This window comes from Dermacentor silvarum, chromosome 8 (assembly GCF_013339745.2).
Source record: "Dermacentor silvarum isolate Dsil-2018 chromosome 8, BIME_Dsil_1.4, whole genome shotgun sequence".
Classification (NCBI taxonomy): Eukaryota; Metazoa; Arthropoda; class Arachnida; order Ixodida; family Ixodidae; genus Dermacentor; species Dermacentor silvarum.
In genome coordinates this window covers 11863057-11879496 of record NC_051161.1, presented here as the reverse complement: position 1 = coordinate 11879496, position 16440 = coordinate 11863057, and the positions used below count along the sequence as shown (strand labels likewise).

Below are 16440 nucleotides of genomic sequence, written 5' to 3'. Positions count from 1 at the left end.
GCCCGACGTCAAAAACGCTGTACGGTTCTGAAGAGGTACAGAGAGCGTGACCAGATGTCATGGCCTCTCACCCCCCCGGCATACATTGCTTTTCCGATGTCAGACGGAGGAAGACACACATTTTCGGGGGCTCCTAACGGCCTTCGAAATCGTCGTTGAATCGCTGGCGTCATTACACGAGAGGGATGTCATGATGGGGCTTCTAAAAAAAACGCGCACAGGCAATCACCATCGATTCTTTTCTTTACCTCTCTCTGGCCGGCGTGCTGGTCTTTTTGCGGGTGTTGCTGGGCATGGCGAGCTCCTGGACGTATAAGGCGACAACGCATTTCGCGCTAGCTTGCTGCCTAACATGCTTGGCATGTTGGTATGCTTAGAGTACGAATCATTGCATTCTCCGAGGATTCTTATATTCTGAGAGAACGCAGCCAAGGAACGAGTGGGATGGAAAAGGAAGTTTAATGGGGAAAAAAAGCGGTGAGGTCTGACGGAGGAGCTTTGCCCTTGCTTGCCGCTCCACTCCGGGGTAATGGGGAAGGCTGAACACAGGTAAGCAGAAGAGTATGAGGAGGGATGAAGGAATAATACGATGGAATGCGTTATCATTAAATGTGCCAAAGTGTACAAAAGTGTATGCGTGCAAAGTGCGGGAAGCCGGTCACGTGGTATATATATATATATATATATATATATATATATATATATATATATATACTGCAACATTATCAGTTTCACTTCCCTCCTCGAAGAGGCAGGACGTGTGTCAGTTCCTGACAACACTTTGCAAAGTGGTGCATGCTGTTTTTAAATCACAGATCCGGGACCTCAGTGAGGTGCGACGTGTTAGCACATTTCTCTAATATTACCGCTGAATCCGCACTGAATTTCTTGTTTGCTGAATAAGGCGTACTGTTCATCTTCAGGTTGCAACGCTGCTTGACAACATCAGACAAAGACTTGCGGGACGTGAACACGAAACACAACCTCTACAGCGTTCTACTTTTGTCTGGTGTCACGTGCATCCACAGTTTCCCAGTCTTATTGGCCCAAGAATCAGCGTTGCGAAGGCAAACCGCACGATGCACGCTAAAACGTCTCTCGCCCAGCGGTAATTACACCTCTGTTAGTCATATACTATATGCACAGCCTGTAAAAACGCAGTTTCTAATTCCCTCATCCAACCGAGACAAATAAAATCTTCTTCGCGTTATGCACTTGCTCGAAACCAGCATATCGAAAAACTAAAGGAATTGCTTCGCGCGCGTCTACCTATCAACTGGTAGCTCAGTAATTGTTATAGAGAAAAATGAAAATGCGTGGAGGAGCTAAGAGAAAAAGGAGGAATTGGCCTCCATATTCGCACTTTCAGGCCCGTTCCTTTGTCACTTATTTGTAAATTTCTTGCAGCTGATGGTGCAGTGTTGCGCTATTATAAAAAAAGAAAGAGGAATAACCCCACGTATTCGTATTTGCTTCTATGTTGTGCAAAATGTACCCAATTTTACCTTACCCCATCTTGTCGCAGTTATTTTTTATTGTCTTTTTTCTTGTCTTTTCGGGTGGTTAAAAATTTTCTTAGTTATGTAAAGGGAGTACTTATTGTACATCTCCACGCCAGGCGTCGTCCTGTATGCGATCGGAGGCGAGTACTCCATAAAACCATTGTAATTTGTACTTTTGTATGCGCTCTTGGACAAGATCTTAGATGTTGAATAAAAGTTGATTTGATTTCTCCGTTACGATATTCACGACTACCTTTACACTTAATTCCAGGTCATACCTTATTCACGCGTTCATTTCCACCTTCAAGCTAGAAGTGTTAGCTGAGATATCCACATATCAACGTTTTGTTTACCCCACACGTCGCATTGTTATTAAATAACGCAAGCATCAGCAGGTCCTTTAGTAAAATTGACAGATCCGTCAAATGTTTCTCAATCCGTCCTAGCGCTGTCACTTCCCCAATGTGTTTTCCTTTCTTTCGTATTCGGATTAAAAAAGAAAACAGCAGATCTGCTAGCTACACACACTGCGCTCGAGAACAAATATATTGCATTAAAAGGAATATGCACGCCTGCGTTACAGTTCAGCATACAGTCCACTTTCATAACGTAGCATCAACACTGTTGGGCGCTACATTGAAGCAGTGTGGGCAATTGGGTCGGTTGGTAGTACATATTGGATTAAAAACAACGCCGTTGCGCATTCGTTCTTTAATTTGTGCCTCTTCTACCAGCACTTTCCTTCATTTTCATCGGGGTTTACTAGTTCCACTGCCGGGTAATCGCCGCATGCAGCAAGAACAATTCACTTACTGAACATAAGATAAAAGCGAAACTTTTATAGCACAGAGAAGCATTACGCAACCTTTAGATACAGAATGCAACGTAACGTATCTGTAGAAATGGGAGAAATCGCCTCACCTTACATACACGCATCTTAAGTGAGTACTGGCACCGTGAGCAGGACAGCGAATCATATTGGTAATAGCACCGTGCTCCCCCTTTTTATATTTTTTTTCTTGCTTTCTACGTGGCGATCCCCGCAACGTCTGGGCCGTTTCCTTAGGAAAAGTAAACCAACGGACAAATCCAATCGAGTGGACCTGACGGCCACTTCTTCGCCCCGCCTTCCTTCTCTCGCGTGCCGTTCCTTGTCCCGCCTTTGTCTTGCCGCCCACAAACCTCGTCTTCGCTGCGAGAGCCCCAGCCGTATTCCGCGCACGTTTAACCTTTGTGCGGCCTAGCCATCCTTTCTTTCCTTTTCCTCATGCTGTCCACTCCCTCAGTATTTATTCATTTCTCCCTTCGTCCGGAGGCGTAAGATCAATCATCCACAAGACCCTGTCACACGAACACGAAACTTTTTTCCCCCTCCCGTACCATTCACCTTTTCCCTGGCGAAGCTTTCTGTTCTCCCGAACGCTCTGTATGCTTATTCCACAACAAAACCATACACTGTTGCTGTAGCTATACCGTCGCCAGCCAAACAGGGACTAAGCTCACAAAGTTGCTTCCACGTGAAATCTGCACCTGATTGGCAGGGGTAAGCGCCCTGGCCAGTGACGGTAGCGAACAGTCAGTTTTCGGCCGATCACGAATTAATTCTCAATCTGCGATAAGCTCCTGGATGCAGCCCCTGATGGACTAACAACAGCCAGAAGCTTTACAATGCTGCACGGTTCTAGCACGGCGGGCATGCATTCGCTGACCGTGCTGTGTCCACAAAAGCAGTAGCAGGAACAGCGTGCGCTGGTGCGCCAGCGACGGTAAACGAATCAATTTCCCGTCTCACGGCGTTGACAGGCCGCGGCCGGAAGCTGTCCAGCGCCACGGTTCCCGGCACGGAGACGTCCGCGTACCTCCAGGACCTACAGCCGGGCTCCGAGTACTCGGGACACATCGTGTCGCAGAACGACGTCGGGCTCAGCGGGCCCTCGGTGGCCATGCACTTCGTCACCAGCGAGGAAGGTGCGAGCCCCACAACCGTTTCTCGCTTTGGTCGTGCTTCGAGGGCTCGCCTCAGTGGCAGCTGCGGGGAAGGCGAAACTTCCAGTCTCAGAAAAAAAAAAAGCGGCCACTCGTTGTACGCTTGTTTCGTGATTCCACTTACGTTCGGCAGTTACGCATGGAACGTGGGAAAGATTGTCATCACCGCAGTGTGGCACGAAGGTTCTTCTTGTTGCTTCGCATGCGCTGTGCTCGTGTGTGTTTGTACGTGTGTGCGTGTGGTACATGTCCGCGTTCTTTATTTTGGCAAGGGGAAAGAAAGTTAGTGATTTATTTTGTACGACGTATTCCGAGCCAATGGTGAGAAATTTTCTGTGCATGACATGGCATGACAGGAATGCCGGGAGAAATCGCCTAGAGATGCACCCGTTGTCCATTGATATTATATGCGCATTGACATTGCATCAATGTATAAGATATATAAAGACAACATTGGGACTTGCTGACACGTTATGCTGTTCGCCTGACTTCACCAGCGATGTCACCGAAGTGTGAACAACGGGTGCGAACGAGAAGATAATATAAGAAATATATCAACGTAACCTAAACTATTAAAGCATAAAAACTCTAATAAAGCGTGCAATTGAGGTCCGCAAGCTTCCACCGCTTCCTAGACGCGGAATAAGAAGAGAGAGCGAAAATTACTGGCAGGCGAGAAGGTCAACGTGACACAAGTACTTTTTACTACCATACGCCGAGGAAATAAATAATTGGAGAAAACACGGTAGGGGAACCGTGACTATTACGCACACAGACTGAAAGAGAGAAAAGAAAGGCAGGGAGGTTAGCCAGATTGCATCTGATTTGCTAGCCTACATTGAGGGGGCAGGAAGTGGCAAGACAAGTAAAAAAGAAAGCGGGAAGGGATGCGTGCGCGCACGCACACAACAGCGTTCACCGCGCAACTAAAGGCGATTGCAAAGCACAGTCGTATTTACAAAGCACGGCAGTACTTCAGTGGCTTTCTTCGTGGATGACGGTCAAGTCGATTGTCCCAGTATACTGTATACATTTTCTTCTATGAATGCACTGTCATCCGATCGCCCTAATGTAGCAAGCAAGGTCTGCCTTTAATCGACAAAAGCGTAGTGATTGAGGAGATGTATTATAGTCTCGTCGCATTCGCAAAAGCCTGTGTGTTAAACACACATGCTGATGTCATCACAGGCTTAAGCCACCAGGGCATAGACGGTCACTACTGCCGATTTCTGAAACTTCCACAATGCCCGCGTTTCTTTCTGCGCCAGTGATGCACGTGGCTGCGATCCAAAAACAATTGCCTCTGAGCCTTGCTTCAAGTCACGTGACGTTGTATATGAAAATTCCTAGCTTGTTTCTTACGTTTCAAACGCAGCTCCATCAGCACCACCGACGGACGTGCATTCGACGCCAATCGGAGAAAAGGAAGTCATGGTTATGTGGAAGGTCGGTGCACAGTAACTTTGCTGTGTATTCTTTGTTCAACTGCATTGTTTTCTCTGTGTATTGCCAAATGCACGTTTCACTGCGTTTATTCTTCGAATTCATATGTCGACTTTAGGCAGATAATCTAGTGGATCATTTTTTTTCTCGTGTCCCACCCCTCAGCCTCCCATGTGGTATGCTAGAAAACCGAAACCAATTCACGCTAATGAGAGGAATGATTCCCACCGCAATGTGTTAGTTTTTCTTCTGCAGCCTTGTTTAAGGCGCGACCTTATACTAAACAACAATGCAATGCTACCCATAATCATAGCCATAGCTCGTTGCACGGTAACGAAGCGCCGTTCGGTGATCAACATTAACACACTGGTTCGGAGATCAGGATAAGGTGTGGGTACCATGAGACACTTTTCTGTCAAATAATTGATCATCATTAGCTGCCAATAATCGATGGGGTCTAACGTCCCAAAGAAATAATTTGGCTATGAAAGACACCGTCGAGTAAAAGAGCCCGGTATAATGTCACGTGGTACGTGACGCCTGCAGTTAAAGAGATGTTCCAGGTCGGCCGCCATGGCAGTGAGCGGCGCTGGCTAACTTTCCCAGATCTTATTTTCTTCAGATAGACAAATATCGAAGAATTGTTATGAACATTATCAGCACAACCACTGTGTCAGAGAAGAGGAATAGCTGGCGCCGCATATAGGCACGGACCTCTCCTTAAATACACTTAATTTTTTAAAAGTGTAAGGGAGGATTGGCGCTTAGGTAGCTTATTTGGTAAAGCAGCGCACGCGTAATGTGGAAGGTGTGGGTTCGGATCCCACCTGCGGCAAGTTGACATTTCGTTTACTTTAATTTTTCTTTTCCTTACCCTTACTGCATTTCTATAAACGTACCAATTAATCTCCCCTATGCTTTCTCTGGCTTCAGTGACCGTTTTCTTCATATGCCTGTAACTGACAAAATTTTAGCTTCTCGGGTCCCCTTATTCTTCTGACTCAAAAACAAGAACGTTTTTGCATTCCGCCTACATCGGAGTCATCGTGGTGGACTCACGATTGGCCAGCCTTTTCTCGTAAAGGAACCGCGTGGAGAAGCCTGGAATGCCAAAAAGGATATGAAAAAGTGTTCGATTTAGAATTTGTCTTTGGTATTTCTGCGCACAAACGACTTTGTTTCCGGAGAACCCTCATTTCGTACATGTCTTCGAGGACTTTGTCAGGCTTATTGAATACATTAGGGAACGGCAGAGTCCGATTCCTGGATTCACCAGTTATTTTGCGAGTATGCTTCAATTCCTCAGCTCCGTTGGCACGGCACACTTCATTAAATTAAGCTTAAGCGGCGTTGGAATTAGGCCCCGTGGAGATTAAATAAAGATGTCAGCTCGCTAAAACAATAATATGGCACGTCTTTTCAACGCAAAGAAATTCGGCTCCATTAAGAACATCTGTCTTCTTCAGCGTTTAATGGACGCTTATGCGTCTTTTTCTTTTCTGTGTCGCCACGTAAGAAATGAGTTGTTCTTAGTTTGGCGAAGTAACTAGCTAAGGCATAAAAAATAAAAACCTCTAGCAGAAACAGCACTCGGATCCTTTAAAGATGTATGAAGACAGGCAGAAGACTAATGACATTAGGAGCCCGGAATAATTGCACCCGAGGAAATCCGCAATCACCGTGGGCGTAATTAGTGCTGCCATCTCGTCAGCCCGTTATACGAAACGACGTGCCGGTTACAAACCCTATCCCGTTTCAACTTGTGCGTCCCTCCATCATTATATTTACAACAGGGACCGCCTGCCGAGCACTGTAACGGCAAGATCCAGGGCTACTACGTGGGCTACAAAGCCTACGATTCGAACCTGCCGTACAGTTACCAGACCGTCACGGGCGGTGCCGAATCGGCGGTGCTCAAGGACTTGAAGCCCAGCACGGCTTACTCCATAATCGTGCAGGCGTTCAACAGAGCCGGACAAAGCCCATCGTCGCATCAGATCACAGTGCACCCGTTCACGGCCGGTAAGCCCGCACTTCCCCGCAACCCCGCTGCTCAAATGCGGGACCTAATCCTTCCCACTTGACCTGACGACCCCACCGCGTTCCTTGCTTCCCCCGCACTTCCCTTTCCTTCGCTCCACAGCCACTCCCGACGAAGCGGTGCAGCGTTACGTAAGCTACGGCTGCGGCACTGGCTGACGGAAAACGCAGAGTCATTTACGTGTTGTAAACAGTTCATTATTGGGTGGTGTATATTCGACAGCTGGGCGAGTTGGTACAGTCGCACGATATGACTTGGCGTAGGAAACACGAAAAACACCGAAGGAACGCATCCGTTTGTCTCTCATTATGCATTGGCTATTGTATTGGGCACCGCAAAGCACGCTCCAACGAGTCTGCCGCGCCCGGGACCTTGCTTACAATGTCATTTGCACCTGCACTAATCACAACAGTGTAAAAACGTCTCAACAGTTTGCGTAATCTGATTAGACGCTCCATTCGTGAAGGTCCTTGTTTCTAAAAGTAATTCCTGGTCGACAGGAGCAAGGGCTATTGTTCTGTTGCCCCGAATCACGATTGGACAGCGCACTAGTATACGGACGGCACACGTGCGAGCAGCTTCGTGACATCGAGGCGTCAGTCAGCAGGCCCCGGCTATACCGCATCGCTGCATGCTTCTATGGCGAGGCACATTGCAGCGCCTACATCACTATGCAATGATTGGCGCAGCTGGACTCGGGGAATCTGGCTTCGTGCTTTCATAATTGAGCATCGTCTGCGGGCGTGCCGGCACTGGCCGAGTTCCCTTGTATCTGTTTTCTCTATCTCTTGCGACAGGGATGCCGGGACCTCCGAGTTTCTTCACCAGTGACGTGACCTGCTGTTCGGTGCTGCTGACAGTCACTTCGAAGCAGAAGCCGACTGAGGGGGTGACGCGTGAGTATTGGTGGAAAGGCACACCGCGCGTAGCATTCTGTATATAGCGCTTAGGGTTTACGCGTCTGTTCAGATAAAAAGAAATAAGAAAGAAAGACAAACCCTATTGGGTAATTTTAAACGACTTACAATATTGATTGCTCTCCTTAGCATAGCGTATATAAACTGAACGTGTACTGTGAATTCTCTGCTTCAACCCCGGGATATCACATAAATAATTTACAGTTCACTCAGACTGTGCTTTTACTTACCTTCAATACTCCAACCACTTTCACTCCGAAGACTACAATTTCTGCCTTACGTGTTTACATCCAATATCATAATTTCAAAAGAATTACATTCTAATGCAAGTTTATTCGTGAGTGAGAAAGAGTGATGCGTTCAATTTGCAACTTAAGTAAAAAAAGGTTCACTGATTAACCTAGAGAAGGCGACTGTGCTTCATTCTGTTCCCCAATCTGGCTACGGCGAATTCAGATGGAACATGCTATGAGGCAACGATGTGTACAGCAGCCTAAATGATGAAAAAGAAACGGGCAGTGGCAGGGGCTCATACAGTGAGAAAGATAGATAGGTCATTGACTCATTTATGATTGCTAGGTAGGTAAGGTTAAATGTGGTCTACCCGGAGACTTTGGCAGAAGTACGCTTCCAGCTACTTCATTCCACTTTTATGCAAAAAGAAAAAAAATAGTTTGCTTGCGAATAAATAAACAAATAGATAAATACAGTGGCAACTCCCGTCGTGCTGTCCAAAACGTGTAACCGCTGCCTCGATTGCCACTGCAGAGTACCTGGTGATGTACAAGAACTCCGAAGGAAGCTGGCGATCGGTGTACTTCCCGCCGCACGCGCGCAAGATGCTGCTGCGTGGCCTGCAGAGGGACACGCACTACGAGGTCCGCCTGGCCGCCTACAACCTCGAGGGAAGGGGACAGCTCTCCGCGCCGGCGTCGTTCACCACGCTCAGGAGCGGTAAGACATCCGCTGTTGGCCCTGATGTGAATTGTGTCCAGGTGAATGTCACCTTCTTGAAAGTCGGCCCCAAATTTGTTACGCCCAGTCAGCAAGTATATGCTGCTGCGGCCAAAAATCATACTCTGATTAAACTCTGCACAGCTGTGAAGATAGAGATGGTATTGGCTTGACCACAGATTGAAATCATAAAACAGCTTGCGAGTTCCCTGTTTCCGTGCAGAGACCGATAATCACGATGGCGAAAGATATTACAGCCAAGACACGGACCGATTAGTAACACGAAGAGTGAACTGCTCTCTTTGTGCGATGCACCCGAATTAGCCGACGACAGCTTTATGTTGAACGTCGATCGGTGATACCTGTAAGAAAGGGAGAGCTTGTTTCTGATGTCTAAAATGTCAGCGCGCCGTCAGCACGTAAACGGAGTCAGCATTGAAAAAAAGAAAAAGAAGCGGAATGAAAGCCGCTGGGGACTCAACCACTTGTAGCGTGTGGACCGAGGAAACGTGAATCAACGAGACGATGATAACAACGGTGACGAATACGTTTTTCACGGAAGGTGGCCGCTGTGTGTCGTTTGTGCCCTATGGACTGAACGCGTCAAGTCAACGCAGCATCCGTTGCCATCAGCCAACAAACAATGAAATGCAACAAAGTTCAATGCTACCGAACCCTTGCAGGACCCAATCTGTGGCCGCCAGGGTATGACGCCCCGCTAGAGAAGCCTGTATAACGAGGCCAGTATAAACATCGACTAGCACGCTAATCTGGCGCCACTCGTGCTCATCTATCTTCTCTTCCTCTCTTTCACTCCTCCCGTCCTTTGTTTTCGGGCTTCTCGCGCTTACCCTCGGTACTCCGTCGATACGCAGCCCGAAAGGAGAGCGCCCACCATAGCAAACCTGGCCCCGGCCTCAGGTTCAGATATCGCTGCTGAATACTGCGTTGCTATGACGACGTATTCCTCTCGCGCATCGCGTTTGGAGAAGCAGTCTCTCCGAAACTAAACTTCCTATTCCCCCAGCCCTTTCTCAGGGCATCGCTCCGTTTTTTTCTCTCTCATGACCACATTTATATTTACTTTCTTTCCCATACCTTCCGACACGTTTACTTCCTCCGGTAGCAGCTGCAGGTGTTCCTTGCCGGTCGCTAGGCTCGAACAATATTGACGTGCTGGCTGCGTGTTTTTGTCGACCGCTTTTTGTTTGCTTTCATGTTTGCTTCTTCGCCTGCCGGGCGTTTTTGCAGACGCCCACTTTTGACGACGTGGTATTTTACTGCGCTTTTTTCTTTCCCTCTTCCTTTCTCTCACTACTATCTCGCGTGGCTTTTCACGCGAGTGCGTAAAATATGAAGCCGACTGCGTAACATAGGGCCAGATTTCAATGGAATTGCCCCCCGGGTGCTTTAATACGGAGATGCGTGCGTCCCATCTGCGCGATACCTTTGAGCCGGCATCCACTCCGTTCGCGCATAGGCGCATTCACGCGGGTGTCTGCGGCCAGGTTGATGGAGCTTTCCTCCTTTTTTTGGAAAACGTGCTACCGCCCGATGTTGTTGGTCCACGTTGTTGGCGCGCCATTCATTCATGGCGCGGTCATCATTTGAAAGCAAGAAGGCAGGAAGCTGAATGGCGCAGACGTGGTATAGGTGCGTATGCAAACAAGGCGGGTTTCGTGGTGTCTGTAGTTTCTCTGCTGTATTCAATGGAACATCCCACTGCTCATTATCAAGTCCAAAGGTGTATTTTAGTGTAGCGGTAGGACTGCACTATGTGTACGTATAGTCGGTGCGAAACGAAATGCGATCGATGTACTGTGAATTAGCTGCTAGAGCGTGCGTCGCTCCGTTATTAGCAAGCCTTGCACAGAAGGTATAAAATGACGTTCTCTAACCATATACGTTTTCAATACTACATGAACCGTACGAATTGCTCCATGCACATAATATAACAAAGATCATGCTCATTACATCATGCTAATGGCTACCTTTAGTCAATCGTGGCCGACTTTCGGTACGCGCAGCTTTCCCTATATTAGAGTCAGCGAAGACTCGTGCGCGTGTTTGTTGTACACGCATGCATTGGCGGCAAGTTCTTATTCAAGTATGCACATGCGCGTGTGTCCTTACACCAACAGGCACTGTTGTCTTGCTCCAAATACACGGCCTCCAATAATGTGTGGGAGTGATAAATACTATATAATGTTTTAATGAGTAGCTGCAACAGGCTACTCGCCCGCTTCGCTGTCACTGTGCTTTTCCATTGGTATACTTTCGTTTTGACCATTGCACACTGACTCAGTCAGGTCCGCTGAAGAACATATGCAACTCGCGATTTTGCCCAATCATGAAATAACACTCCTACGTCTTTGTTCTTCTTTTTATTTATTCCTTTTATTTTGCTGAGCAACCCCACCAACGTACTTCTCTCAGGCGTTCTAATAAGCTTGAGTTTGTTTTAACGGTGGCTTATCTTGTGATGGCCCAGTGCGCACTGGGACGATACAGAAAAAAAGAAGATGAAAAAGCACGAGACATAACGAAGTATTTACACAAGCAAAGGGGCAAATTACAGTGTGCTGCAAAGCCCTCTTTGACGTTAATTCTTCTTTCAGGTATATTTTCGAAAACTTACGCATGCGCGCCTCCTAAACCTGTCGGCCACCTCGGCAGGAGTGAACTTAGCCTTCCTGTAAGAAGTCTAGTGCCCGCATTTTAATTGAGATCTGCGAAGGGTTAGTACGGATGAGAGCAGGGGAAAATAGGGGAGAACAATTGGATTGAGGCAAGAAAACTGTACACGTTTACTTTTCTTCGTAATTTCTCAAATGCCTTGCATAATGTCCCATCATTCCAAGTTGAATTAAGATAGCCCGGCTTATGAAGTGCAGAATAGCAGACTAGAGCAAGCGACAGCTCAAGCCGACGTCTCTGCCTTTCTGCAAATAAATTACTCTCTCCCTCTCTGCTTATATGAACAGGTGTGGACGATCGCATTTTTTTTTCTGCGATTGCAGCTTCAAGCTAACACTATACGTCGGTCTGTAGTCCTCGAAACATAAGTGAACGAAATGAAGTAAAGCACAGTGTGAGCTGTTTAACCTTACTTGTGTCTGAAAAGACGCCAGGAGAGTGAAAAGGGAGCGCTATAAAGCAAGCGATGCGGACCTCACGTATTGACAAAACAAACTAACGAGAAAGTCACGTGATTCAATAATCTTGTATGTGCTCCATCCGTATCTCACTGCCACCTAGATGTGCCTGGACTTACTACAGCAATCCGAGCTTTCGCAGGTTCCTGGGACGAGGAGGAGACGGTGGAAGCGGCGGAAGTGCCTTTCTACCTGCGCGCCCAAGTGCTGGTCCCCGTGGCCGTGTCTTTCGGCATCATCGTCATATCGGTCGTCGCCGCACTCGCCTACTACAGGAGAATGCTTGGGGGTCATGGTAAGTGCACACGCACCCCTTGCTTAGTGCTGTGTCACCTTAGGCAAGAAGTCTCAGAAACGAATCAGATACGTTAAATATCTGACACTGTTTAACGCAGTTCCACAAACTACATCAGAAGAGTAGAGCACGTGAGTATTAGATAAAGTAAACTTTTGCCCAACAGCCAAATGAAAGGGTGATAGAGAATGCGATTCGAAAAAATCATGAATATTTTCCTCTAACAGTATTTATACCTGAACAACAGCTCAGACGCAAAGTTCGTATTCATAAACCACTCTGGGTTACTGTATTTCTCAATTCGCCGCTAGCCCTTTTTCTGTCTCAACCCTGATTAACTGCTACACTTTGCACAATGCTGTGCAGTTGCACAGAAACTGCGTACAATTGCGTATGTAATTGCAATTACCACAGTGAATATATAAAAATTTAAAATTGTCCTTATTTTTCCCGTATGCAACAAATTAGGGAAATGACCACAGACTAAAAGCTACAAAGGTGCAGCTTGAGTCCGCCTGAAGCCCATCATAATATCTGTAGTTGCTTGCATACTAAATTTCCCACATAGTCGCGATCACTCCTTGCTTCGGTGTCGTCCTTTCAGAAGTGCACGTCTTGTGTGTCTGTCAGTAAGTGTGATCCAGTTCCGCACGGTTCGATCCTCTGCGCGACCAGGGAGCCATGTCAAGTACGAGAGTTGCGTGCAGAGCCGGGAAAGCGACCACTGGCAAGGCGTGCGCGGCTCGAGGGCATCGTACGCACGGCGTAGCGTGGCTGAGTCGACCGTGTACGACACGCCGTGGGACGCGCAGGCCGCGCTGGCAGCCGCAAACCAAACCGTTTCTGTAAGTCTTTGTGTCAGCTCAACCACATGTGTACCGCCTGAGCTGATCTGGATGTTACTTGCTCCTGCATAAATATAAAGGCTGCACGGAACTATGCATCATTAAAAAGGCTGCAGGGAACTATCTCCGCCGCTATGAGCGACTATCCCCTGTTTCATTTCCCCAGCTGGTGCTGATTTTTTTAATAACCATGCATACTATATACTATATTAGCAAAATGTGTGAGTCCTGTTTCTTCTGTTTGGATATGTTCTTGCAAAGACTGCGCTTAATGATATATTGTTTCTGAAGGGTTGCGCATAAACTCAATATGAGGCTCACAAAGCTGCACTGGAATTCTGGACAACCACAATACTAGACTCTCGTCTGTGACGCTGGTGCTCTGCGTGGGAATGTGTGATGCGTAGTTTCTTCCTCTCTCTGTTCTTTCTCCCTTCATCTGCTTGTCTGTCTCTTTTTTATCTCCTCTCTTCAAGCAGGTAGGCATGGTTTGCCTTTTAGGAGACAATTGCTAGCCCACTTTCCTTTCTCTTTCTAACGTTTTTACATATGTTCACCTGATTAATTATTACATGTTATTACAGGATTAATTATTACATGGCAGATAGCCGGTGGACCATTAGAGTTACATAATGGGTGCCAAAGAAAAGGAAGTGCAGTAGAGGAGGGCAGAAAATTATGTGGGCGGATGAAATTAGCAAATTTTCAGGCGCAGAAGATGAAATCAGCTAGCGAAAGACAGGTGTAATTGGAGATCGCTGGGAGAGGCCTTCGTACTGCAGTGGTCACAAAAATAAGCTGATGGTTACGATAACGTGATTAATAATAGTAACAGTAATAATAATAATGATAAAAAATAATAATAATCACAATACACGCGAAGTAACGCATTCTTTTATTTTTTAAGACGTCCTCTAGGGTTTAAAGCACACAAGTGCTATCTTCGGAATGAAAGTGTCTATAGGAATAACTTTTTCTCTTTAGAACGAATGCTAGCCGTTTTTGCCTGTACATACATTCGTCTAACGCGTGTACAACTGTTTTTCTTTGCGCTTCGTTCATTTGTATTCAGTGATGGCCAGCAACGCTGAAACCGTGATGCCCCGGGCTCGGTTCTTATCGCTCACCCCGCCTTTCTTTCTCCCCCGCAGATATACGACGGCAACTACCCACGACTCAAAGGACATGGCTCTAACTCCCACCTCGCTCTAGACGCGTCTTCCTCTTCGGACAAAAATCAGTGACGCCACTTAGCGCGATGCTGCGATTTTCTTACACCTCACCCGTCTTCCGCTTTATAACGCGCCGCTAGCACCTGCACAAGTGAGAGCTACAGACAGGAGCCGGCAGACGTTTTTTTTTTTTTTTTTACCATATTCTGGAGGCGTTGTCGATGTAGTTTTTTTAACATGTTCAAGTGTATCTTCCAAATATTTTGCGTCGCGAAGCACGGCCAAATACTTAGGTTGTGATCGTTCTCGCCACATACTAGAGATCCCCATTTATCAAATTTGAGCAGCAACGGAGCGCACCGGCAATGGGCGAGAGTGCGCAAGCATTCTGGCCAATTTGCATGCTGCATTTGTCAAGACTTAGTGCGTTTCGGTTGGTGATAACGGCGAATAGCATTATTTCTACAATTCTTGTCAATTTACATTGGCACGACAGACGCACCAATATTTATGCTGATCACCCTAAGCCTAACATCACACCTTGGAACACCAAGAGTGGAATAGCAGGCAACAAAGTTCATTCTCAAGAGTTGTGCACGCTATGAAGATGACACATGCTCGTCGTGATAGGAGTAAGTCTAAGAAAGCCCACAAACATAAAATGAACGGATTGTTTGTTTTGCATGGAAGAGTGTTAAATGTTGATATGGCAAACTGTGAAGTCGCGTACGTTACCCTTTACTAATTGGTGGGTGTTCTGTGTCGATACATATCGATAGCCCGTTGACGTTGTTCAATCGTGAGTTATGTGTACAGCTTGCTTTCAAAGGCCCAAAAGGAAAAGTAGCTGCCTTTTTTAAGTGGTCTATGCAAGAAGCTGTGTTTTGTGGTGCGTGTCCTACGTGTTTTTGTACGCTTATTAGAAATATCCGTAACAAGAGAGCGGCTCTTGTATGACGCGACGCACTTCAACGTTGCGAACATATCAGCTTGCATTTTCGTTATTAAACCACGAAAAAATATATGCCTGCAGTTCATAGGGAAGTGAGAAGGGCCATTTTTGTTGTGATTTCTGAATATTCAATGAACCTAATAGCAGCCTATTGTAGTTGTTTGAAGAAAGAGATTTTAACGAAACCCGTTACTAGCGTATTGTTCCCCCTCCATAATACCTCCCTCCCTCCCGTTGACAGTATTGATTGTTCCTAGCTTCAAAGCGCGGAAGGTTTGTGGCAGGGTCTCTTACATGACACACTGAAAAGTTTACTGTTCACTGAAGCTAGAAATGACGGTTGTTAACTCTGCCATCTAACGGCTCGTGTGTCATTGCAGGACATCAAATCCGACACATCTGACGTTGATCTGGCTATTCTTGACACTATAGCCGTCCTGATAACACTTGAAGTTTGTTGAACAGCAGGTTTGTCTAACTTCCCATCTTACCTAGAGGCAGTCTAACACATTCACGTTATAGAGCAAGCCACTATACCATTATATAGACAGCATGCAGCGAGGATTGGAAGCAGCTTGGAAGTTTTCTGATTTTGCTGACGACAATGTTTCTCACCTGTTGGGAGCACATTTTCTGTTTTGTACTTTGTAGACCCACCAGTTTAGTGCAGTTGTTGACAGAATCACATAAAAGGCTTAGTGAATCTGAAGTTCTGGGGAAAATTTTAGAATATAATGCGAAACAAAATAAAAATATAACGAAAAACAAAATTAAAATGAAAGCGCACTGTCTGTAGTTTTCTTCTTCACAGGCTTCCTGTTAGGTGCTGTTAACCACGTTATTCGAAACAAAGTAGCCCACCAGTCATTCATCAACCTTTTGAATTTAGCTGACTTTTTTTTGTTAGCAGAACAATCTTCCACAGGATTTCGCTTGTTTTCCTTTTGAAACGAAACAAAAAAAGAAAATAATCCTCATTATTTTAGCGCGAAAAAGACAAAGAGAGACTGAAGCGCTCGATCGCATCATAGTCATCGCCTCTACCCTTACGCCTCCGTATTCCAAGCGATTGCCCTGTTAAATCCGTTTCCGTTATTAATTGTTTTCTTTGTTTTTGTTTTTTCAGTGCCTTTCAATAGAGAAGTATAGGTAATTCACTTTCTTGCATGTGCAACATT

At 46.3% G+C, this 16440-nt stretch overlaps 1 protein-coding gene across 1 annotated transcript in view; it reads left to right on the top strand.

Moving 5' to 3' along the window:
• The window catches only part of LOC119461946 (Down syndrome cell adhesion molecule-like protein 1), a 50724-nt gene extending 35240 nt beyond the window's left edge, over window positions 1-15484 (top strand). Inside the window, exons 8-17 of the mRNA XM_037723309.2 lie at window positions 3306-3470; window positions 4864-4934; window positions 6725-6953; window positions 7770-7868; window positions 8660-8812; window positions 8907-8930; window positions 11871-11882; window positions 12141-12293; window positions 12969-13138; window positions 14290-15484. Of these exons, the coding sequence (XP_037579237.1) occupies window positions 3306-3470; window positions 4864-4934; window positions 6725-6953; window positions 7770-7868; window positions 8660-8812; window positions 8907-8930; window positions 11871-11882; window positions 12141-12293; window positions 12969-13138; window positions 14290-14382 (1169 nt within the window). The 3' untranslated portion in view covers window positions 14383-15484. The remainder of the gene's footprint in view (window positions 1-3305; window positions 3471-4863; window positions 4935-6724; window positions 6954-7769; window positions 7869-8659; window positions 8813-8906; window positions 8931-11870; window positions 11883-12140; window positions 12294-12968; window positions 13139-14289) is intronic.
• Window positions 15485-16440: the final 956 nt, after the last annotated feature.